This window comes from Ursus arctos, unplaced genomic scaffold (genome assembly GCF_023065955.2).
Source record: "Ursus arctos isolate Adak ecotype North America unplaced genomic scaffold, UrsArc2.0 scaffold_6, whole genome shotgun sequence".
Taxonomy (NCBI): Eukaryota; Metazoa; Chordata; class Mammalia; order Carnivora; family Ursidae; genus Ursus; species Ursus arctos.
This window is the reverse complement of record NW_026623078.1, coordinates 43,008,090-43,034,557: the sequence shown is the minus strand read 5'-3', so window position 1 is coordinate 43,034,557 and position 26,468 is coordinate 43,008,090. Positions and strand designations below refer to the sequence as shown.

The 26,468-nt window shown below is 38.2% G+C and overlaps 1 protein-coding gene across 4 annotated transcripts; it reads right to left on the bottom strand.

Annotated features, from left to right (window-relative positions):
• Positions 1-1,742: 1,742 nt before the first annotated feature.
• Positions 1,743-26,468, bottom strand: OSGIN2 (oxidative stress induced growth inhibitor family member 2). Of its 4 annotated transcripts, XM_044382712.3 has the most exons (7): positions 25,426-25,473; positions 23,714-23,828; positions 19,034-19,188; positions 13,101-13,237; positions 12,362-12,553; positions 6,332-6,423; positions 1,743-3,622 (listed from the first exon to the last, which is right to left on the bottom strand). In XM_044382712.3, exons 3-7 carry the CDS (start codon positions 19,098-19,100, stop codon positions 2,590-2,592), a joined length of 1,521 nt encoding a protein of 506 aa, XP_044238647.2. In that variant the 5' UTR covers positions 19,101-19,188; positions 23,714-23,828; positions 25,426-25,473; the 3' UTR covers positions 1,743-2,589. The 4 variants fall into 4 exon arrangements, with proteins under 4 accessions (XP_044238647.2, XP_057163736.1, XP_026351566.2 ...); XM_057307753.1 differs by lacking the exons at positions 23,714-23,828; positions 25,426-25,473 and adding an exon at positions 26,243-26,468; XM_026495781.4 differs by lacking the exon at positions 23,714-23,828 and having other exon boundaries at positions 25,426-25,759.

The following is a 26,468-nucleotide window of genomic DNA, read 5'->3' as shown; positions in this document are numbered from 1 at the left end:
GTGCATGTCTTCTGGAATCAGATTATTTTCATTACATTTAAAGGATATAGAATTTTATGTAAAGATCGGCATTCAGAGTTTTAGTTTGACAGTTTTTTTTAAGCACTGTGAAGACAATTGTCCATTTGTACATTTCTTCCGGTCATTTGTTCATTATCATTTTTCCCTATGTGTCTTTTTTCCTGTCTTTTAAAATTTCTCATCTTGTTTCCCAGCAGTTTGGTAATGATGTGCATAGGTGTGATTTCCTTTGTATTTATCTTGTTTGCAGTATGCATTTCTTGGGTCTGTGCACTGCTTATTTTTTAAATCAAATTGGGAAAATTTTCAACTTTTATTTCTCCACATCTACCTTTCTGCCTTCGTCTGTCTTCCTCTCCTGGGTTCCAGCTGTACATGTTAGATCACTTGCTGTTTATCCCGGATGTTATTAAGTCTGTTTTTTTAATCCTTTTAAACTTCTCTATGCTTCTGTCTGGATAGTTTCTAAAGATGAACTAAGTTCACATACTCAAGACTGCCTAAAACACTAAGAGCTGTGCCTAAATTTTATTTTTCAAACCCCACAGAGATTCTGCTTTTTAAACATTTTTTCGAGAGCCAGACTTTTCAGGGATGAAGGAGACATCCATGGTATGAACAGTTATTTAGTGCTCCCCCCACCCCCTGAATAGCTAGCTGATATTGAATAAAAGATTTACAATTATGGGACAGAAACTGGTTAAGAGTACAAGAGTATAGTATATCAGAGAAAAGGCTATAATGTTATCTTTACCCCAGGAGAGCTAGGTTGGAGGGAGAAATGGGGGGTTACCACAGGTGAAACTATTCACCAGGTTTATTTAGTCCCCTACCGGGGTGTGGGGGTATGTGTGTATGTGTGTATGTGAATGCTTTCATTACAAAAATGCTATCATTTGGGTAAGAGCAAACTTTTGAGACACAAGGGGATGTTAACAGTTCATCTTATAAAACTGTCAGTTTTTTCAATTTAGAAGTGACAATAAGAAAAACATCCAACCCAACTCATTCGGAACTCAAGAGAACAGACAAGCAAGAGTGTGCTCAATCATACGCAGTCAGAGGATGTTATAGCCATTTCAACAGGTGTGAGATTTGAAAGTTACCATTATAGTTAACTAAAACTGGATTACATCATTTCTAATCCAAACTAAATCAGACATGACATATATCAAGAATGTAAGAATTCAATTCATCTGAAACAGCTACTTGTAGAAGTGTATTATAAACACTGATGTTTTAAGGAGAGTGATGATCCTGTAAGCATGTAATACGCAATTGGACAGAAAAATATTGACATTTTAGTCCTTTTTTTATACCAAGGAAAAAAGAACATTCAGTGAACACATTCCAGATGAAATAAATTTTACAAAAAAAAAAAAAAGATCAAGGCTGAGAAATTCAATTTGCCATGAAGAACTTCAGAAATCAGACCTTTTTGCCTAACACCACAAATTCTGGAGATTTCTGTGAAAATATAGACATTAAGCACATCTAAATAAATATAAATCAAGATAGGGCATATAATTCAATAAATAACCACAGGATAACCGACTATGTCATCTCCAATGAACAGATTCCAAAGTAATCAGCATGGGAATGGGAAAGACAGGTTTTAACCTTAGATAATTCTAGCAATACCCAAATAGGATTACAATAAGTATTTATTTATGCCCAAATGTTAGTTTTAATGACAAAGTAACTCAATATTCACACAGGGATAGTTTCATTCATAATTTATTGAATTGCAAATTAGATTGTTATGCTAGTTAGAGAATAAATCTCCAAAAATATCTTGGCAGGCTCCTGAATGTCTAAGTGTATGCCAACATTATTGGACTGTTTAAATTATTAGAAGCTAAGAATATGAAGTACTTATCAAGGTTTCAACAATAAAAATATTTTTTAAAATACCATATTTGGTAATAAATTAGATTTATAGAAATTGATAATTCAAAATAAATTAAACCTGAGTTATAAATGCCTCCTACCCTGCCCACCCCCAGCATACATAACTTCTATCACATTTTCTTTTCAACCTATGTGCCTCCAACTTTAATAAGCATACATATTCCTTGAGGATCTCATTAGATGCAGTTTCTGATTGAATAATTCTGTTGTGGGGCCTGAGGGTCCACATTTCTAACAAGCTACAAATGAAGCTAATGCTGGTCTTTAGACCACCCTTGAGCAGCAAGGTGACCTAAAGTATAGTGAAGATGATTTCTGGCCTAACAGACTGTATGGTTTTACAGATTCAAGGCCGTAAGATTCTGGAATCAAACATAACCACAAATGATCACAAAAAATAAGTCTTGGAAGAAAATAATGTTTTAGTTAAGTGAAAGCTTGAAGTATACCAGATTGGCAGTGTTTCTATTTTACAGTGACACCTTTGATAACAATATAAATCAGGACACCAAGTTCTTGTAACTTGAAATAGTTACCATAGCTTGAGGCTCTCTTCCAGTTCATTCAAGTCCAGAAAATTCAAGCCAGCACACTGCAAAACCACTATGAAAAATCTTTAATGGTTAACTGTCCATATAAATTACTTATAAACTTGCTTTAAGCTATCCCATCTCCTCCTCCTCTTTCAACAAATAAATGCTTTTTCTTCTGTCTTGTAGCTAAACAGCGTGTCACACCCAATGCCCCTCCCTTTAAAAATCGAACAAAATTGTCTCCAACCAAAGGACCCAATGCAAAGAGGTTGGCTTCTTTAACACATTCGTAGGTATATGCATCTATTTCCACAGGATTACTCTTACATGTGATTGGCTGGCTTGAGTTATGGCCCAGATAACACCCTTGCTCCTTCAGAAAAGACAGATTGGGATGAGAACCTATCAGTACTACTGCCGCAGAAAGCTTAAATATTTTTTTCAATCCAGAGAGGCTTTGAAGAATGCATTTCATGTCCGACGTAAAGGAAAGCACATGGTGCTCAGGAAAACTGGTATAATCAGATAAAAGATTGGAGTCTACAGAATATGACTGAGTACACATCATATGATAGACTTTATGGTATTCTGGATAAAGCTTTTTGGGAAGCTGTTTGAAAATTAAGCTTGGATCAGTTACCCGTCTGCGAAATACATGAATCACAGGAATATTATTGTTGTAAGCACACAGTACCGCATCAGCTGCAGTAAGCCCAGAACCTACAATTAACACTGGATCCACTTTGCCACGCAACTTTCCTTTGCTTATAGCAGCTCCAAATTCAGGCATTGAATGAAACACAAAAGGAAAATCTTCCCCTTCAATGTCCAGATGGGCAGGAGAATCCAACGTTCCAGTTGCCAGAGCTACGTTCTCAGCAAAGAGACAGAAGGGAACATGGGAACCATCCGCTATTCGCTGATAACCCCTGATTTCCCAATTTCTCTTGATAAATGTAGACTTCTCTATCTGTAAATGCTGTGTTGAAATATTTCTGTCTTGTCCATCGTCACCATCTTGATGATCTCTGTAGAGTCTTGATACAGAGGTGATGTAAGTATTCTCTCTGAAATTCTTCTGAAGACCCATGACTTTTACATAGTGTTTGTAGTAGCGAGCTATTTCCTCTGGCATAACTCGATCTCCTTTTAGGTTTCTAAAAAAAGGAAAAATACCCTATGAGGAGAGTACTGTGACAGTTTCCATGATTATTCCTGCTCCATGTATTAAGCTATTATATAGATCTTTTTAATTCCTCTGGACTGTCTTAGGTATAAATGATCAAAGAAAGCTTTTTTTCTTTAGTTAAAAATGTTAAAGAATTAGTTTTATCAACAGAAGTCCCATGAGGGTAGAGACTGTATTTTAATGCATCTGTTTCCCCAGTGCCTTGCATAGATCTGTTCAGATTAGCTACCTTTATCAATAAATTTATTAAATAAATGAATTAAAATGTGGAGATAGACTTTTATAGTCTATCACACAACTGTAACAAATTCAGTCTATACACTATTCAGTCTACATACTGTAATACACTGAATTAGATTATAATTAATATTCTGCAGGTCTAACTATAGTATATATAATTCTTAAAGATAATATATATGATCTTGACATGATTTTTTGTGAGTTGCTATTTTCCTAATGACTGAAAATTCACATCAGTCTTCTGAAAATCATCTTATATCTAAGTACATAAAACATCTGTTTTCCTGTTCATAAAAAATCTATAAATACAGTAATGTACTTTTTTGATAAAGAGAAGATTCTTTCATTTTCCGCTTGAACTTTAAAGCAACAGGCATTAGTACCCCTAAACCCTGGGCCCCAATTAGAAATAAGTAGCACTAAAAACGTGCCAAATAATTTCACATAATTCATTACAAATTATAACTGGAAGAAGTTCATAAAAGTTCTTAAAATTTAAGATTTAAAATATGTTAATTCCCACTTTTCACAGAAACCCTATGTAGTAGTTAATACTATTATAATCTCCATTTTATGAATGACGAAATTAACAGCTAATTTAAGTTACTTGACCATGGTCACAACATTCTTAGAAGTTAAGAGAGGATTCAAGAGTCAGTCTCTCAAGATCTGATAGTCAACACTATGCAAAGGCAGGAAGTAAAGCCAGTTTTTTAATCACAAGATTCTTTTCCACATATTACTTCAATACACAATGTGCCCAATGTAAAAGGATGAACACTTCTAGCACATAAAAAAACATAAAGCTTCCCCTTTACCCGTATCACAAAAAGAATGTTGAGCAATTTTCAGATGCTTATGAAAATCAAGAACTTGTACAACTTGCCTGACTTTACTACTTTTCATTTCAAACCCATATAAAATTCATTTTTAAAAAATCCAAAAGAGGGGTGAGGGGGGTGGCCTGGCTGGCTCATTCAGAAAAGCATGTGATTCTTAATCTCAGGGTCATGAGTTCAAGCCCCACGCTGGGTGCTGGGATTAAGTAAATAAATAAAATTAAAAAAAAAAAAAGGAATATTTGAAATGTTTAATCTCAGTGATTCATGCTGCCCTGAATTTGCTCTCCTTAAATCTTCTCAAATTAAGGATAATGTCTATGGAGTACTATATGGTTTCTATCTAGCAGGAAGTCAAGCACTCAAATGTGTACAACCCTGTTCTAACAAAGGTTAAGTAACTTCCTGCTTTGCTTTATTGTTTCTGTGAGCAAATTAGATTAGCTGTATTAGCAATTCCTATCTAATTTAATACTACTATTGAATATAAGGCTTTTCACATTACTTCTCTTTTTAAATTTTGAGTATTTTCAATGTTCATAGCAGCATTGTCTACAACAGCTAAACTGTGGAAGGAGCCAAGATGCCCTTCAACAGACGAATGGATAAAGATGTGGTCCATACATACAATGGAATATTACTCAGCCATCAGAAAGAAGGATTACCCAACATTTGTAGCAACATGGACGGACTGGAGGAGATTATGCTAAGTGAAATAAGTCAAGCAGAGAAAGACAATTATCATATGGTTTCACTCATTTGTGGAACATAAGTAACAGCAGGGAGATCAGTAGAAGGAAGGGAAGAATGAAGGGGGGGTAAACAGAAGGGGGAATGAACCAGGAGAGACTATGGACTCTGGGAAACAAACTGAGAGTTTCAGACGGGAGGGGGGTGGGGGATTGGGATAGGCCAGTGATGGGTATTAAGGAGGGCACATATTGCATGGAGCACTGGGTGTTACACGCAAACAATGAATCACGGAACACTACATCAAAAACTAATGATGTACTATATGGTGACTAACATAATAAAAAATTAAAAAATTTAAAAAATAAATAAATTTTGGGTATTTCCCCCCAAATAAACTTATATTCTTCCAAGTAGAGCTTTCTTCTTTCTTACATCTATTTTCATATTTCTTAATAAATATTTACCTCTATAGTAGCCAATAGGGTAACCAATCACATCAAAGATTCTGGCTTATTCCATCACTCTAAATTATTAGTCATATGCACTATTCTACTCTGAAAGCCAAACACTACAGCTATATATACATGAGACATCCACACACAAACTTGTATATCGACTGATAAAAATAAGTAAGTGCAGAAAGGATTTGTGGGTGGATGAGAAACTAAACAGAGTGGCTTAACAGGAAAGTGGGATAAACCCATAATTAACGAAAGCAAAGGAATCCAATCTGTTTTATAACATCTCTAAATGGAAACTAGCTCATGATCACTGCTACAAAGAGGTTTGATTTGAGAGACACATAGATTTATATTATTCCTCTGAGACAGAATCACAAATACTTTGAAATTTGCCGAGGGACTTTCCCACTGTACACTGAAGAACTGTGACAGCTGGATCTTTACCTTCGTTTGCTAGATATCCAATCTTTAAATTTAAGTCCTGGCAGCTCCATCCAATTTCCAAAGCTGATTGTCAACATGGAACCTTCCATATTCTGTATGAATAAAAAATGCACAAATACATTTAAGCAGTAACACGGATTTTTAAAAAAACCAAATCCATCTTCATTCACTATAATTAAGAGTCTGGATAAAGTCTCCTTATCCAGACTCTTTCAGCTGAAAGAAGTTCTAAATGGTTGTGTAAACTACAAATACTTTCATCATTTTGTAGGATCTATATTCCTTCTTTCATAAAGTTATACACTTATAAAACAAGTTTATAATATTGCCAGATGCCTATACAATGTTAATAGCTTCAGCCTATAATAATATAATTCAGATATAGAATATGTTAGATGAACAAATCAGTATTTTCACTTTTTAAGCAAAAGGGAAAAAATTCATTAATTTCTAAGGCTTTAGATGTATATCCACTTTAATATTAACAGATTTTTTAAAAAATGCACAGCAAAACAGCTTTTTCCCCTCCATCAATTATAATTACAAAGTCTAAGCTGGTTTGGATACAGCAACATCTCTTTCTAAAACTAGGGAAAACAGCAGTGGTTACCTGATTAAGAACAGACTCACTGCCGAAGCTAATGCTGCCTTTCAGGAAGTGAGCCCTTCAAGCTCCCTTGTCCTACTTACTTCTTTCTGCTCTGCTCACTACAAAGCAACAAAAAGCCCAAGGGCCAAGAGCACCTGTCCCGATAACCTCAATGATCTCTTTCAACCAACTCTTTTAGGCTATGGTTTTTTCTTAACTCTTCTTGTCCTGTTTCTGTACAACCCAGTACTAGGAATGGTACTTATTATTGTAGTTATTGTTACTAACATTTCCAAGCACTTACTATGTGCTGGGCCTCATGAAGCTTATTACTCATGACGGTGTGTAGATCACCACCAGAGAGAAGGCATCGAGCTGCTGCTCAGCTGCTCTGAGGCAGACTGGGCCTGATACCAGGATCCGAACCAAGGAGATGGAAAATATCACAAGGGAAACTGTTAAGAATTTAGTATATACTGAAGTTATCTGGAGCCATAATTGTCTCATCTGAAACTCAAAAACCTTAAGGAACTAATATTCCACTTTCAACAATCTAAACTTTATTCCCACGGCACCAGTTCTTCCAGTTAGTTGCAAGCCCCAGTCTTCCTTGTTTTCCCTTATGCTATGAATGCCTGCTGTCAGGGAGACTATAGTATATTAAGGGACACAAACCTGACAGAAGTACTAGGGGTATACAGAAAAAGAAGAGAATATTTCTTAAAGGACACCAATGGGCTGTGAGGAGTATCCATTAGGGAGAATATTCCAGGCAGAATAAAGATGTTAAAAGGATTTTATAAAGAGAAAGAACAGTAGTGTCCTTCAAGAAATTAAAAGAAGTTCAGCCTTATGCAGGGAATTATTAACAGGCTTAGGTTGCTTAAACTGTGCACGTTACTAAGAAAGGTCTGTCTTTAGGACTGGCTTTTGGCCACTTCCTAGGAAACAACCCCTGAGCTCTTAGAATATTCTACCCAATGAGTGACTTTTTGTATGCCAGAGGCCTGGGGCCCTGCTGTACCTGTAACTGTAGAGTGTAACTGTTAAGTTCTTAACAATGAGACATATGGTGAACACCAGTGTTTGCTTTGGGAACAGAGGAGGTCAGTCACGTGGGTGCTGCTTTTCTACATGACTGACCCCCAGAAAACCCTGGACACCAAGGTGTGGGTGAGCATCCCTGGTTGGCAACTCTTTACACATGTCACAAATCATTGTTGGGAGAATTAAATGTAGCCCCCTGCAACTCCACTAAAAATGAACACTCAAAAACTGGAGCTTGTTTTGTCCTGGACTTCATTTCATGAGCTTTTTCCCTTTAATGATTCTAATCTGTATCCTTTCACTGTAATAAACTATAACTGTTGAGTACACCACCTTTAAGGAATCTTGTGAATCCTAGTGAATCTACAGCCTGAGCGTGAACCAGGACCCCAGAAAGAGTATTCTGGAGCATGGAATGTAAGAGAGCAGTAAAGCAAGAAAGCCAAGTAGGGGCTAGATCACCCAGGTAAAATACATTAGTGAGTTTGCATACTATTCATTAGATGAATTGAGAGCAGCTACAGGGTTTCATGCATGGGTGTAACATTCAAATGTGTGTTTTAGAAAGATAACCCTGGCCTTGGTATGGAGATTGTACTGAAGAAGAATAGTCTGGAGTAGGAAACCTTTGCAATAATTTGGGGTGAAGATGATGATGGCCAAACACAATTACGATGGGGAAAAGTAGGGTGGAAGGACTCACAATATGTTTATGAGAAAGAATGGAGAAAATACAATAATTGGTTTGAAGTGGGAGTTGAGGCAAGAACAATCAAGGAAGATTTCTGGCTTGAGTAACTACATTCCAGTGCTATTACTACATGATAAGGAAATGAAGAAATCTGATGACAAAGATGATTGGTTATGTAGACATGCTGAGTTTGAGAACACCTACAGAATAATCAAGAGAAGGTATCTAGGTGAATACGTAAGAGAAAGCAATGTGGGCCAGGGCTCTTGATTTGGGAATCACTCAGCATTCACATGCAAGTCACTAAAGTATATGAGACACGCCAGGGACAATGAAGAGTATAAAAAGGCAAGACCGCGGCTTGGCACGGAGTTTACAGTCTTCTGTAACCACAAGGTAATAAAAAGGGCTGACTGAACAGGAAGAAAAACAAGGAGATGAAAGGTTCAGAGAATCTAAGAGGCTTGCATCGCTGTCAAATGATGCAGAGGTCAGGAAAGATACATTTTGAGACTATCAAACTGAGCAAAAAAGGAAGTTACCAACCTTTAAAAAGCAGAAAAGGCAGTGACAGAAGCTAGAGTGAAGTCAGCTAAGGAATAGGAGGCAAAGGCATAAAAATAATGGATAGGTAACTATTTCAAGGAGGCGGCTCTAAAGCAAGAATACAGATAAACTAATGCATAAAAACTTTTTAATAATAGAAAATAATTTTAGTATATTTATATACTGATAAACAGGAGCTGCTAGAGAAACTTAAGATACGAGAAGGGGAAAATCAAATAAGCGATATCCTTGGAGAAGACAGGGGTCCCGAACACAGCTGGAAGGTTAGTCTTAGATAGAAGTGACACCACTTCTATAGTAACAGGGGATAAGAAACAAAGAGGTAGTAGCACGATTGCAGATGTTTGCAGGTTTAAGCGCAAAATTATGGAAGTTCAATCCTGAGGGATTCTATTTTCTAAGAATCAAGAGTATTTCTAAGTCAGGTGAAAAAAAAGGGATAGAGATTTGAGAAGAACATTTAATAAGGAAATACCAAAGGATGACTAAGTAGTGTTCAGGACCCAAATGAGGTTGGAGAATACTTTTCACAGCTGTACAACTTTTTTTTTTCCCCCTGGCAATGTTTCATAGCTTAAGTATAGGAAAAGATAAAGTAGACAGTTCTATAAATTGCTATTTTGGCCAAGCCCATGTGATAGAAGGACGATGGGTCAAGAAACTACGGAACCTAAGCTGGGTAGGTAAGGGGTTAAGATCAGGGTCTCAAACTCCCTGTGTCTGATGATTAGGTACAGTATAATCGGGTGATACAGCTGGAAGAATAAAAAGTTGTGATCAAAAAGTAAGATATTTGAAAATTTAGGTTTTCACTGAGTCGTCACAGTGGAGCCACTGGAGTTAGTATCGAAGGAGGAATGGAAGAGGAGATCACTGAGAATGAAGAGATGAAGAGGCTAAGAGGTTAAGGTGTTGCTTCTGTGTCACATAGGTAAAGGTACTCAAATTGACAGTAAAACTTGGGATACAATGGAAAAGCATGACTTAGGTGCCACAGATTCAACAATTGAGGGGGACAATCTGGAACGGTCGAGGAACTAGAAGATGACATGACCTGTTCAAAGGAACGGGGATTCTGACAGAAGAGCAATGGGGAATAAAGAGAACCCCAACCTCACTAGTCAACCTGATAGGACTTGGGGCCAAGGGAGAGTGAACAGACTCCACTTCAGGGGGCTGCAGCGAGACCAGTATCTTCAGGAAAGCAAGATTTCACAGAAGGGAGTAAAAGCAGCTTATAATAACTGAAATGGTTAAAAGTAAACACAAGCTTGTTTATTAGCAAATGGAGTTTTAGGGGTACATTGTCAGAAAGTCTGGAAGTGAGGAGAGTGGTGAGAAACCGGATCACAAGAGAAGCAGAGAACTATACAGAAGTGACGAGAGGACAGATGACTTAGGGAGCTCACATCCTGAGTAATAACTGAGGTTAACTAGCATGTATGTGAAGCATGGCAGCAGACGGTGGTCTCAAAAGACAGTACTACAGTCAAGAGCTTCAAGATTAAGGTATGGAATGCAGAGGTGGGAGGGAATAAATAATTACGCCTCGAAAAGTCAGGTAACTTCATAGAAGTGATGCTTAAAAAATGGATAATAGCTAAAATACCATTTATTTATATCCCTATTCTAGTGGATATCCTATATGATGCATGAAAAAAATTCAGTGTTAAGTATATTCCAGCTTTACCATGGATTCAAATGTGTCTTAAGTAATCAAGGCTTACCCATGCTTTAAATTTCCTATATATAAGTGGAAGAAATGAAATAACACAGATTACTGTCTGTACATTTTTCTAAGCAGGAAAATATAAGTACAATAAAACCTCAGGAATTTAGAGAAGCATTATGCATTATGGCTTTTTTAAGAAATACTGTTTAACAATGCTGACTAACAGCACAAATATAAACACTTAACGTCAAAGGCACAGATAATGTTAGTTGCTATCCATAACCATTAAGGAAATTAAGATTAAGAAAGGAGTTGGTGATATATTTAATCTAGAAAGTCCCCCAAATACCTTAAAACAGTCACTTATTAAATGTAAGTAACTAGTTAGAAATACAGCATTGCACTAATATGGGAATATTCAACTGACGTCTGTACTGAAGATCTGATATTTAATGTTAAAATTCCAATGAAATCCTTATTCATAAATAGCAAAAATTATTTAACATTTATTTGTATAACAAATGAGCATTCACTACACATATCAGATGCCATATTAACTGCTAAGGACACAGGAGAAAAGAAAAATTATTAGTTCCTGACCTCTAAAGAAATGCACTGAATTTTTATGTTAATTCTCTGGTTTAACCCCTGCCATGAACTGAATTTGTGTCACCCCCAAAAATGCATATGCTGAAGCCCTAGCCCCAGTGTCATGGTATTTGGAGATGAGGCCTTTGGGAGGTAATTAGGGCTACAGGAGGTCATGAGAGTGGTGCCCTCATGACAGGATTAGTGGCTTTATTAGAAGACGGGCAGAGGGGAGGAAGGATGATGCACCAAGAAAGGTGCTGTCTACAAACGAGGAAAAGAGCCCTCACACGAACGGAACAGGCTGGCACCTTGATCCTGAACTTTTCAGCCTCCACACTATGAAATTAATATCTGTTGTTTAAGGCACTCAGTCTATGCTATTTCATTACAGCAGCCCAAGCAGATGAACACTTCTTTCTTTTATAATCCATTTTTCACTTAAGATATTGAAAACATAGGGAAATAATGGGTATTGGTATGAAATACTCTGTGAGATTTTATAAAGTCTGAAATGAATTTAAAACTTTTTACTGTGCAAAACATTGCCGAAATATTTTCTATGTAGTTCTTGTAAAATAGTATAGAGAAGCTTATTCTGAGAGTATACTGGTAATCAAACTTGGCTTAACTTCTCGTAACCCATTATTTTACTGAACACCATTAAAATTCTCAGATAAAGATGTGGTAAGCGTATCTAACAAATGATAACGTACATTTTATTGAACGGCATTAAAATTCTCAGATAAAAATGTAGTGAACGTATATAATGTATGATAACGTTGTATCTCATAATTTTCAAAATTCAAATGGCCGTATCAAGATGACATATGATAACTCACGCACACTATAAAACGTGAAGAAAAACATACTCACATGCCAAGCTCCACCAGGTGGACCTTTACCAAGAACTAAGTGAGGGATGTAATGATGTTGTTCTAATTTCCAATGCAAAACGGATGGATAATCATAGCCAAAGTCAGCATCTGGATGAAGAAGTGTGTCAAAAAGGACTGCAACTGGATTGGATGATCGGCCCTCAAGGCCCTCAGACAGGTATTCTAAGTCCTGAATGAATTTTTCAAAAAAAAAACAAAGAAAAAAGGCAGAGTTTGAAGGAAAAAACCAAAAAAACAAAAAGCCTCAGCTGTTAAACAGTGAAAGCCATTACTCTAATCCAGCATTTCCCAGATAGCGTTGCTATAAAACACTCCTGTTCCTTGAGATCTTGGTAGATTCTTTGGTTAAATGAATAAAAGACTGGATTTCAACAAAACTAATCAGATCCTTTCACTGCAATACTTGAAGATGCATTTACTCCATTAATATGCCTTAATAGGTCTACTGTCACATTCCAATAACAAAAAGCAGCACTTCCCAAACTTATTTGAACATAGAGCACCTTCTAAAACGCCCACCAGGAAATAATTTGGGAAATTCTGCTCTCATCAATTCAGGAAAATAAGCAAGTAATTTGACAGAACATATTTACAAATTGAAAATAAAAATGATAGAGAATGTTATTTAGAAGAAAGGATTTTCAACTGAGAAATACAACCTTCTTTGAGTATTTAAAAAAAAAAAAAAAGCAAAAAGATTGACATCTAAGAAATACCTGATCAACAATGGAAAGATGTCTTGCTTCTTCTAATTTACTATGTAAGATTGTATTTGGATGTATTGCTTCTGATGATAAATATGGTCTGTAGCCTGATAACATATAAGAAAGGCAGATTCCTGAGGGTCCATTTCCTATTAAAAAAAAAATGGTGGAGAGGTTCATCATGTGTCTTAATACTCTTATTCCTTGGTTTTTCTCAAAGATGCATGTTCTCCCTTAACAATTTGTCTTCCTTCTCTAAACTCTTAAAACCAAGTATTCATAAGATACTGACTTTTGTTTTCTCTGTTTTCTTTTGGGAGTCTCATCTACTTGAAGCTTTAGGTCTCTACGCTATTGACCCCAAAGTAGACCTGTACGCTGACCTCTTGCCCAAAAATACATCCCACATTTCCATAGGCCACTTCTTCACTCCACCTAGTTGAATGACTAATAATTTAATCACAGTATGTTCAAAAGTATATTCATGAGTTCCTTCATCCCATCCCCTCTCATAGTCTGGTGCTAACAAAATCCTAAATTAATCAAGTTCTGAATCTAAATTGATTTAGTTACTATATCCATTCAGTTGTCTTTGTTAGTGTCACTCCTATACTCTCAGGAGACAGAAGTCTCTTGTTCGTCCTAAAGATACACCTATTCCAAAATCATTTCACATTCAAAGTTCGGATAGATGAATTTTGATAAAAGAAGGTCCTCATCATACTACCCCCTTCATTTGGAAAGCTTTAACTGCTTGCTTCTGCCTATCCAGTGCTCACCATGTTCTGGTCTCAATCATCTTTCCAGACCCATCTCCTAGTAGTGTCTTCCTGTATTTTTAAATGTTTCAACTAAAACCAAACTGGGTTTTTGTTGAACCCTGGTGAACTGGCTCCATTTCTGTGGTTCCTTTAGTCTAGGTTTTCTCTTCTCTATTATCTCCATCTACCAAAAATATAATCCAAATGGGATAACTGCTAGCCTCAGGAAGAAAATTCTGTTCCATTCTCTAATATTTTGCCCCAAATAAAAGAAGCTCAAAGATGTAAATATCAAAAGCAAAATCAAGAATATTAGAAAATGGATTCCTACTTCTACTTATAATACTGAAGTGGGAAGCCTTTAAGCATGACACAAAATTCAAAAGACAGAAAGGAAAGTAAACCACTGACTTCATAAAAATTAAAAACAAATGAGATCTGAAGCAAAGAGTTAATTTCCTTGAATCAAAAGCAAAGAGACAAAACTAAAGAATAAATATCACAAGATAATATCAATATAGATAAAAGATACAGAAAAAGCATTTAACAAAACCCAACACCTATTCATGATGAAAAAAAAAACAACTCAGCAAACTCAAATGGAGGGATACTTCCTCAACTTGATAAAGAGTATCTACAGTAAACCTACAACTAACATCATACTTAATGGTGAAAAACTAGACGCTTTCCCTCTACGATCAAGAACAAGACAAGGATGTCTCTTCCCATCATTCCTACTCAACATACACCATGACAGAAGTCATAGTTCATGCAATAAGAAAAGGAAATACAGACTTTAGAAAGAAATAAAACTGTCTTTGTTCAAAAATACCATGATTTCTATGTAGAAAATCCCAAAGAACGGACCAAACAACTCCCAGAACATCAAGATTGCACAATACAAGTTAATACATAAAAGCCAATTTCTTTCCTGTACACCAGCAATGAACAGGTGGCATTTGAAATTAAATATACAACACTGCTTAATATGTGAATGTGCCCACACACACCCCCCCACACAAATACTTGTGTCTGAATCCAACTATATATATTTAAGATATCTATATATATAAGATGTACACAAGGAAAACCACAAAACTGATGAAAGAGCCCAAAGATATCTAAGTAGATGCTCATGAATAAGAAGATTTGATATTGTTAAGATGTCACCTCTTCTCAGCTTGATCTACAGATTCAATGCAATCCGAGTAAAAATCCCAGCAAGTTATTTTGTGGATACAAACTAACTCTAAAGTTTGAATGGAAAGGTAAAGAGCCAGAATAGTGAACACAATATTGAAGCAGCAAGTCAAGACCAATATCATCCAAACTCAAGTCTTACCATAAAACTGTAATCAACAAGATAGTGTGGAAATTATTAAAAAGTAGACAAATCAACAGAACTGAAGAGAGCTCAGAGATAGATTCTCACAAATATAGTCAACTTATTTTTGACAAAGGAGCAAAGGCAATCCAATGGAGAAAGGATAGTCTTTTCAACAAATGGTACTAGAACAACCGGCCATCTACATGCAAAAATATGAATCTAGGTATTAACCTTTCATCTTTTACAAAAATTAACTCAAAATAGATCACAGACCTAAATACAAAGCACAAAATAATAAAACGTCTAAGAAGATAAAATAGGGGAAAATCTAGGTGACCTTGGGTTTGACAGTAAGTGTTTAGATATAACACTAAAAGCAGGATCATCCATGGAAGAAAAAAACTGATAAACAGGGCTTCATTAAAATTTAAAATTTCTGCTCTGCAAAAGACACTATTCAGAGTGAAAAGCTAAGTCACACCGCGAGAAAATATTTGCAGAACGTAACATATACAAAGAACTCTTGAATCTCAACCGTAAGAATATAACCTAATCAATTAAAAAGTACACAAAGGATCTGAACAGACATTTCAAAGAGACACAGATAACAAATAAGCATATGAAAAGATGGTCATCGTGTATGATTACAGCACTGCAAATTAAAGCAATGGGGTACCACTACACATCCATCAAAATGGCTAAAATCCAAAATGGACAATACCAAATGCTGCAAAGACTTAGAGAAACAGCAACTTTCATTCATAGTTGTTGGGAATGCAAAATGATACAGCCACTTTGGAGGACAGTTTGACAGTTTCTTAAAAAGCTAAACATAGTCTTATGATCCAATGATCACTCTCCTAGGTATTTACCCAAATGAGTTGAAAACTCAATGACTATGCAAAAACCTACACATGCATGTTTACAGCAGCTTTACTTATAATTGTCAAACTTGTCAGCAACCGAGATGTCCTTCAATAAGTGCATAAACAAACTCAAACACCCATACAATGGAATAGTATTCAGTGATAAAAAAGAAATGAGCTATCAAGCCATGAAAAGACATAGACAAATCTTTAAGGCATACTATTAAGTGAAAGAAGCCAGTATGAAAAGATTCCATACTGTCTAATCCCATGAATATGATATTCTAAATAAATGAAAACTACACAGACAGTAAAAGATCAGTGGTTGCCAGGGGTTGGGGGTTGGGGGACAGGATAAATACGTGAAGCACAGAAGATTTTTAGGGCAGTGAAACTATTCTGTAGGATACTATAATTGTGGACGTAGGACATAACACATTCAGCAAAACCCACAGAACTGTACAACACAAAAAGTGAACCCTAAGGCAAACTACAAATTTTAGCTAATAATAATGTATAGTCAGAGGTTCATCAATTACAACAAATGCAACACACGAATTCAAGATACTAATAATAGGGGAAACTGGAGGTGGCAGGAGAAAGGGAGTATATGAGAACTCTCTGTACTTTCTTTCTTTTTTTTTTTTTTTTTAAAGATTTTATTTATTTATTTGACAGAGATAGAGACAGCCAGTGAGAGAGGGAACACAGCAGGGGAGAGGGAGAGGAAGAAGCAGGCTCATAGCAGAGGAGCCCGATGTGGGACTCGATCCCGGTACGCCGGGATCACGCCCTGAGCCGAAGGCAGACGCTTTAATGACTGCGCTACCCAGGCGCCCCTCTCTGTACTTTCTACTCGATTTTCATGTAGAAAACAGCTCTAAAAAATAAAATCTATTAATTAAAATAAACATTAAATAAATACAAAATAGGGGACTTAGATCTGAGGCAAAGAGCTAAGTTCCTTAAATCAAAAAGAAACAACACTCAACAGACATAGGCAGAAAATACAAACAGGCAGCTCACAGACAAATAAATACATAGGTGGCATTCTCTCTCACTCCCAAAGACTGTCTCCATCCTAACCCCAAGAACCTGGGAGTGTTACCTTATATAACAAAAGCTGACTTTGCAGATGTGATTTAATATCTTGAGATGGGAAGAATACCCTGGATCATAAAGGTGGACCCCATCTAATTATACCAGTCCTTAAAAAGAGAGACTCTTTCCCAGGTTTGGTGAGGGGGAAAGGGGACAATGAAAGAAGGTTAAGAGAGAACCAACACTGTGGACTTTGAAAATGGAGAAAGGGTCCAGGAGTCAAGAAATGTGACTAACCTCTAGAAACTGGAAAAAGCAAGGAAACAAACTTTCTACCCTAGAGACTCCGGAAAGGAATGCAGTCTTGCTGACACCCTGACTTTAGCTCACTGAGTAGTGTTGGACTTCTGACCTATAGAGCAGCGAGATAATAAATTTACATTGTTTAAAGCCACTGTGTTTGTGGAAAGTTGTTTTGACAGCAACAGAAAACATACATATTAAGGAAATTAGTTCTTTCTCTGTGCTCTGGTGGAGTGCTACTGCCAGCAGTAACAGTCCCATGGGCACCGGGTTAAGCTACTCATTGGCTAGTTGAAGCAAAACACAAACAGATTGGTTTGGGGGGAGTGAGGTGGACAGGTACAGATGACAGTACTTTTTCCTTTTCTGACCCACCCACAGCCAGCTAGAACCAGAATAGGGTTCCTTTACTCATGCCAACACACTCAGGCTGAAAAACCAGTGCTGAACAGAAGTGAGAAAACAGAACATGAGGTATAGTCCCCAAGACACCTGGATGTGAACTACTACACACACCGTCACCTCTATCATCACCCCTAACAAGAAATCTAGGACAGAACAATCTTGCTTTCCTCTTTTCCTCCCTCCCTTCCTTCACTGTATCCCCCATAAGCCAGTGAGAGGACAGGACCATCTCTCCTTCCTGTTAAAAGAGGCTATCAGGGGAGCCTGGGTGGCTCAGTGGGTTAAACGTTTGATGCTCTATTTTCGCTCAGATCCTGAGATCTCAGGTCGTGGGATCAAGTCCCACATTGAGCTCCATGCTCAGTAGGTCAGTGTTCCCAGACTAAAAGCAGCACCGTTGCTGGAGATTCTTTCTTCCGCTCCCTCCACCCCTCCCCCACCTCACACGTGCATATGTGCTCTCTCTCTCAAATAAATTTAAAAAAGGGGGGGGCTTTAAAAGAAATAAAGAAGCTATATGCCATCAAGGTATGTTATGCCCCATAATTCTTTCCTGAAGCTTGCTTCCCACCATAGTCTGATTTATTAAGTTTGAATACTAGATGCAAGATATATGTGACAGGTAGTTAAAAACATGCAATAAAACAAAATCATAAGAAAATCTATTATTCTGAAGTCTTTAGGTTGTATTAATAGCTTAATTTTTAATATTTTCTATGCCTATCTGCTGAGGTGGTACAAAGGCTATATAACACTAACACTACGGTAAAGGTCACTGTAACACTACAGCAGAGTACCACAACATTCACTACTGGGAACCCATTATTAGCTCGCACAAGTCTTCTGAGTTGCCCTGTGTCTCCCCCAACAGAGCGCTCTAGGGTTGTAAGGCATAATCCAATAATGCACACAGAATGTTCCGTATAGGGCTCTATCAATCCTGGTTACAATCGTTGCCATGACACTACCATAATAATTAACACAACTGATTGACAGTATTTTAACACAATAGGGCAATACCAATCCTTCAATGAAAAAAATGTTACATTCTAACACAGCATCTAATATCAGATAAACTAATTACTCTCTCCAAAGATTTGGTTATTGGTTACTTAAGTGTATCCAAAAACCTACGACTAGACTACTTCTCAATACAATCCTAAGAACTTGTGCCCTGTAACTAGGCATATATAGTAGTAAGGATCAGGATTGTAATTTTAAGAGTTAAAGTGCAGTACTTACCTATTACTACCATAGGCAAAGTCACTGATGAATCTTCCAGTAAAGAAGTTTCTTCAACTAATGGCATAGCTTTAACTTTCTGCCCCAAATTATCACCAAAATATTGCACGAAGGAATTAAAAATCTCTCCTTCGGTTTCAGTGTCACTGTAGTTTCTTTAAAAAAAAAAAAAAAAAAAAAGAAAGAAAAAAGAAACAAAAAACAAGAGATATAGTCAATACACCCTTTATAAAAACCTGTCTTTCTTCAGATTTAACTTAGGCCATAAAATATGCAACAGTTCCATAAAAGGAGAAAAAGAAATTCTTCTGATTAATACTTTCAAATTAGTAGCTTAGCATACCTGTCAACCTGTACCATTTTTAACGTCAGGAATCCTAAATAGCTGCTAAGGTTTCTGTAGTACCACGTCGGCAAGCCCCACACAAGTTCTACAGCTGCAGCTCTTTGAAGACCAAAGAGACAGCATCGCATTGGGCATTTTTACAATTCTCTGAGATTTCCTAGGAACGGCTAGTTTCTCTTTTAATTTTTTTCTCATTAACAAAAAGGTAAGTGCACTAGAGGTGGTGTATTTGGAACAAAATAGTCATAATATTTTAAGGAAAAGTTAACTGTACTTATGTATTACAAGTTGTGTATTTTGGCAAAAGAAATGAGGTTTATACATCTTGTTAATTCTCAGATATTGAAAATTAGAAACATCTTTATGTCGATTTCCAATCTACCTTCTTTCCCAGTTGTCTCCCTAGGAACTAGATTTAGCATTCTGACATGCTCACGAAATACATGGAGTAGCCTTCGGACACAGTTAATGTTCCGCATTACACTAGTGATTACTTCAGACCAGAATCCCCAAATTATCTTTCATATTTATAAAGTCAGCAGCAGGCCGATAACTGGGTACCAACTATGGTGAATGCGCTTACTGCTCCCAAAATGACAAACATGGAGTGGATCAGTTATTTCATAGGACTCACAGATTCCAGAAGAGAATGGTAAATGGAAAGAATTAGGCAGAGACCAAAATTTCTGCTTCCCTATAACCTCCCAAGGTCCCAGTCTACCCTAGGATAGAGTGGAATACTCCAGGATATGCTGATAGCCTTCCCGAAGAAGGTATAACCTCCACCCCAAATATCTGGGCTCCTCTAATGACACATGGCCTTTTGGGGCCAGAATAGATACCCTTCGGACATGTCTATTAGGGAAAGCCCCTGCTCACACGGAAGCCTGCTCCTAGAAAAAGTATCTTATGCTCAATCCACCCCTTTCAGATCATTCCTTCTCTGAGCAAATCCAGGTATATTAGTTACCCTGCCTGCTTCTGCTTCTTGGCAGCTGAACTCAAATGAGTGAATTATGCTCAGGCCTATTTCTGTATTTCTTCTGAATGTGGGCCAAGGACAGGTCCCCCAGCTCCCTTTGGATGCTTCTGATCAAAGTCCTTTTGGATACCCAGGCCTGATTAATCTTGTGGTGGTTGTGAAGGCCACAATTGTTTTTTAAAAGATGCACATCTCATCTTCAGTCTCTTCCAGATATTCCCATCTCAAACACTGTTGTTCCTGTATATATAACCCAGGAAATTAAAAAAAAAAAAAGATTATCACTTTAACTTCTTATTCATCAAAGAGATGTTTCCTTCCAAACTTAACAAACATTTCCTCCTTTTCAAGTGTGCAATTCAGGGTTTTTAGTACAATCACAAGGTTTTGCAATCACCACTATTAATTCCAGAAAAATTTTATCGCCCTAAAATAACCTAAGTTAATAGTAGTAAACTAGTTAGTAATAAACTATGTTACCCATTAGAACTCATTCTCCATTCTTCCTTCCCTCCAGCTACTGGGGACCACTAATCTACTTTCAGTCTTGTTGGATTTGCCTCTTCTGGAAATTTCATATAAATGGAACCTCTCACACATTACGTGGCCTTTTGTGTCTGGCTTTTTCCACTCAGCATGTTTTCAAGCTTCACCCACAGTGTAGGACGTATTGGTACTTGATTTCTTTTCATGCCTAAGTAATATTCCACTGTAGAGACAGAACACACTTTGTTCGTTCACAAACTGGTGAGCACTTGAGTTGCACTTTTTGGCTATACAAATAATGCTGTGAACATTCGTGTATAAACTGTGTGTGGATAAGTGTTTTTGTATCTCTTAAGAGTACATGCAATGGCTGGATCATAAATTCTGTTTAACATCTCAAGAAATTGCCAAACTGTTTTCTAAAGTAGCTAAAACACTTTACATTCCCACCAGCAACATAAGAGGGTTCCAACTTTTCCACATCCTCACCAACACTTTTTTTTTTTTTTTTAGCTACCCTTGTTGGTGTGAAGTGACATCTCACTGCAGTTTTGACTTGATTTCCCTAACAACTAATAAAGTTGAGCATCTTTTCATATACTTTTTAGCCATTCGTATTATCTTCTTTTTAGAAATATTCTTCACCCACTTTCAAACTGGGCTTTTTATTGTTGAGCTTTAAAAATTTTTTATATATGTAGAGCACAAGTTCCTTTTCACATATATGATTTGCAAATATTTTCTCCCATTCTGTGGGTTGTCTTTCCCTTTCTTTGTTGTCTTTTGAATCACAAAAGTGTTGATTTTTGATCGAGTCCAATTTATTTCTTCATTTGCTGCTGTGCTTTTGGTGTCTAAGAAACCACTCCCTAATCCAAGATCACCAAGATTTACTCCTATTTTTTATAGTTCTAGTTTTTTCATCCATTTTGAGTTAATTCTTATACATGTGATGTGTGAGGTAAGAGTCCAACTCCATTCTTTTGCTTGTGGATATCCATTTGTCCTGGAATCATCTGTCGAAGAGATTGTAATTTCCCTCTTTGTTCTGTGATCCCATGGAAGACCAACCGACCATAAATATAAGGATTTATTTCTGAACTCTCAATTCTATTCCACTGATGTATGTTAATCATTATGCAAGCCCCACACTGTCTTGCTTAGTGTTTCTTTGTAGTAAATTCTGAAATTAGGAGGTGGAAATTCTCCGACTTTATTCTTTTTCAAGTTGTCTTGGCTATTCTGGGTTCCCTGCAATTCCAAATTTTAGATCTTTTCATTTCTGCAAAAAAAGGCTGCTAGGATTTTGATAAGACTGCAATACATTTATAGATCACTTTGAGGAATACTAAGCTTTTCAATCCATGAACATGGGATTCCTTTTACTTAGGCCTTCTTTAGTTCTTCTCAATGATGTTTCATAGTTTTTGATGTACAAGTCCTAAGACTTAGGAGTAAGTATTTCACTCTTTCTGATGCTAGTGTAAATGGAATTTTATTAATTTCACTGTCAGACTGTTCATTGTTAGTGTGTAGAAATAGGACTGATTTTTGTTATGTTGATCTTGTATTCTCCAATGTTGCTTATTCATTTATTAGGTCTAGTACATTTTGTGTGTGTGCCTCCAACAATTTAGTCTGTTCCAAGACTCTAGGACATTAAGTAAAGCCAAGGTTTTAGCTTATCTAAATTCTCTATACAGTGTAATTTATTCTGATTTTCTACTGCTCATTAGTATAATCTGTACATATGCAATATGCATATAACCTATAATATTGGTATGTATACAATATGTATATGACCTATAATATTGGTATAAACTATCTGTAATAAACTTGCATGGTATTTGATAAACTTAATACAGATTAACACAGATGAAAAGAGAAGCAAACAAAAAACAAAAGTATGGTTCACTGGTTTTGCATAAAGCAACAATGAAACAAAGGCCTCCTGGCACGTATTCTTTCTAAAAAATTCAGAGCCTAAGTTATAATTCAGTATTACCGCACATGTTTTATAACATTCATACTATATCACAGGTCTATGAACAGTTTCAACTTCTACTTGAGATATCCAACTTGATCAATGTTATATTTAAAACAAGTATTTTGAGTAATAAAAAAATCTACTTTTCCTTTATTTGGAATACTAAGTTAGAAAAAATAAAATTACATTTTAGGAAATAGTAAACAGCACTATACACACATGCAAAAATAGTTGCCCTATTAGGCATAAAGACTATCTGATATTTAAGAGGATTTTGGAAAACTTCCATCTTTTGTTCTTGAAATGTTATAGTCCAGTTTTGAAACAAATTTAAGAGGTTGGCACAGGCATAAAATTTGGGTAACAAAAAGCCTTTTCTCACATCTAGCAATACTTCTTTAAAGGCTCAAACTCAAATGAAATGCTTTAGTATCTGAATTTTTGTAGTCTTTGGAAGCATGCTCCTAAATTGTCACCAAATTGATGCTACTATATGAGAAAAAGGTTCTAATGTCACAAATGAAGTCAGTCACGCTGTTCCTCTTCCAAAACAGTAGGTATGGAATAATCAGTGGACAGTTCGAAAGTCAGTGGACAGTTAATCACAATACCTATTTCTTTCAGGTACTGCACAAGATCCAAAATACACAGGTTGTCACAAACTGTTTTAAAATGTGTGTTCCTAAGAAAACTGCTCAAAAAAATGGCATGAGTAAATTATAAACACCTTCCTAAAGAAGAGGTCCTAAATGCTTTATTTTTTTAAACTGAGATACAATGCAGCTATTTTTTACAATGGAAATAAGGTTTATTAATCACAATTTTTATTTTTTGACTAGCAAGGCTTGTTTTCCTTTATCCCTCAAGATCAAAACATACCAACTACTTTGTCTTCATCTCCTCCAAATTTCTGTACAAAATGGTAAGCATATGGTATCCACAACCAAGGGTTAGCTGACAGATATGAATCCCGACTTGCGTCCTTAGAGTTCAACTATACCAAAAGCAGATAAAAGGCTTTTAGACAGCAGTTTCTGAAAGGTAGGTTAATTTCTCAAGGGGCTTCAGTTTAACAAGTTTCACTAGAGGAACCTGTTTTCTTAAACTCTCCAAAGTGGATCTGATACTCTGAAGCCAATGTCTGTCAGATAGTCAACAAAGTTGCCTAAAACTTAAAATCAGCAGTTTATTACATAAAACTTTTTTTTTAATATCCAGAATTTAGAAACCCCACAAAACTCACTGAGAAGATGGGTAAGCCCGAACTATTACTCTCTATTAAAATAGGAGTTCTGAACCTTCTTTGTGCCTTACACTCCTCACAATTTGGTGAAACTTCTGAACCTCTTCGTTGATTATTATTAATTAAACACATAAAAGATACATAGGATTTACAAGGAAACCAATTACATTAAAATACAGTTATAAAAAGTAAACTTGGGACATGTTTATTTGCACTTCTCTATTGTATTAAATAACAAGTTTGGCGATGTGTAATTACTGTGATTTTGAAGAAATAAGCATATAGTATTTCTAGATATGTGCAACTGTGATATGAAAATATTAGTGAATTTTATTGATGACACAATACTATGTGTCAAAATACTATGTGACTTGTTGATTATATTCGTAATTCAAAGACATTAGATTTTGGTTGAAGTTTAGCAAAAATATCGGTTGCACCTTTCTTTACCTGCAAGTTCATGGCCACTTAAATTCTACCTATGAACTCCAATTTTAAAACTCTTGATGTGAGTTTCATATTTTGAGAACATTTTATAGAGCATTATTCTAACACATTCATATATGCAAAGTAAGGTAATTTACGAAAGTCTTAGCTAAGTTTAACATTTCTTCACAACAGGGTTAAAAACACTTCCAAGTGCCTTTAGCCTTTCTCCCCATAACTGACTTAAGCTGTTGCCAACTGTGCAAAAGAACATATACTCACTTTTATTTTAAATGCATTAACCTCATCACCCTTAAGAACTTTCCCATGAGTCTTGAATTGCCACCTTTTTCAAATTTCTGTGATATACGGCTTACAATGACAAGCATCTTAGAACAAAGTTTTAGCACCTACTTGTAACCAGACCATCACACTTAAAACAATTTCCTACCTCCTTTGAACCCAATAACTTAGATTATTACGTTTATTTAAAAATATATAAAGACTGTAAAGGTGGGGTAGGGAGGAATCTTCGCAACCCTTCACTCAAACTTTGCACTACTTGGAAGTCTCGGGTCGCAGTAACAGACTCGTAACGGGTCTAGCTAGTTTAGAAGTCCCGTGACTGGCCCCGTCCAGGAGAGGAAAAGGGGACAACAGAGGAGAGTCCCCCCGGAGCGAGGTGGCCCCCAACAGAAGCTGCCGAGGCGGGAACCCTGACCAGGCAGGAGCCAGGAGGAAGTGGCGGCCGAGGCGAGAGGCCACTGCAGTCCAGGCGCTCACCTCCCCCCCCACCCCGACCCGTCCCGACCCCGACCCCGCCCGGCCTCTGCCCATCTCGGCCCTGGCACGGCCGCGGGGCCGGGAAGCGCTCCACCCCCCTCCCGCTCCTATCCCCTCCGCTCCCCGGCAGAGAAGTCACCTGAAATGACCGGCCAGGGAGCAGCGGCAGCACCACACCGGCATGGAGCGCGGCGCACGGGGCGCCTGAGCGCGACCGCCGCGGCCGCCGCCACCGCCTGCCCCGGCTGGGCTGCCCGTTCGGGGCGCCCGCCCACTCGCCCGGGGTCGCGGGGTCCACGGGGCGCCAGCGCCCCGCGCGTCGCCGTTGCCGCGGCTGCCCGGAAGCTGCGGTTCAGCAGCCGGCCGGGCTCTGGCGCCCCGAACTCTGCCTTAGGATAGCGGCTTCCGCTCCTCGCCTGCGGGGAGCCAGACGCCAGCGGCTGATGATCTGGGGGCGCCGCGATGGGGGCGGAACGGGGCGGGGACGCTGCGACGGCTGCGGCGGAGGCGCGCGGGCTCCTCCTCGCAGGTGCGGCGGCGGCGGGCGAGGCCGGCGATTGGTGGAGACGCGGCCGGGGCGAGGGGCCGGGCCTGACGGAGCGGCGGCTGCGCGGGCCGCGGGCCGAGGTCCGCGCGCCAACCGGACCGCTGCGGAGGCAAGCGGGGCTTCGGGCCTCGCCCCGAGTCCCGCGGCCCCTCCGGGCCTCGCCCCGAGTCCCGCGGCCCCTCCGCGTGCATCCTACCCGCGGCCTGGGGGGTTAGCAGGGCTGGGCGGATGCGCGTCGAGAGGGCCGGGTGATGAGAGGAAGAGAAAGCTGCTCAACGGGGCAGCGGAACGGCTCGGGGGAAGCCCTGCGTACAGCGCGGCCTCCGCGACCGGGGAGCAACGCGGCGTTCGCGCGGACTCCCACCGAGGAGGCCAGGGAAAGGCCCAGAGTCCCACCCAGGAAACCCACCTTAGCGCCTTTTCTCGCGCTGGTCTGGGCGCAGACGCGAGGAGCTCCTGCGCGCTTCTCGCTCTCCACCCAGCATCACAATCGCCGGGGGCGTGGTGGGGGTGGGGGAAAACACACCAAACCACAGGTGTTCGGGCTCCACCCCCAACTGTTCTGATTGTGGAAGTCCCGCTTCCTGAATGCGGGGAGCCTCCCTTCCCTAAGTAAGTGGCTCGCAAACATTCAC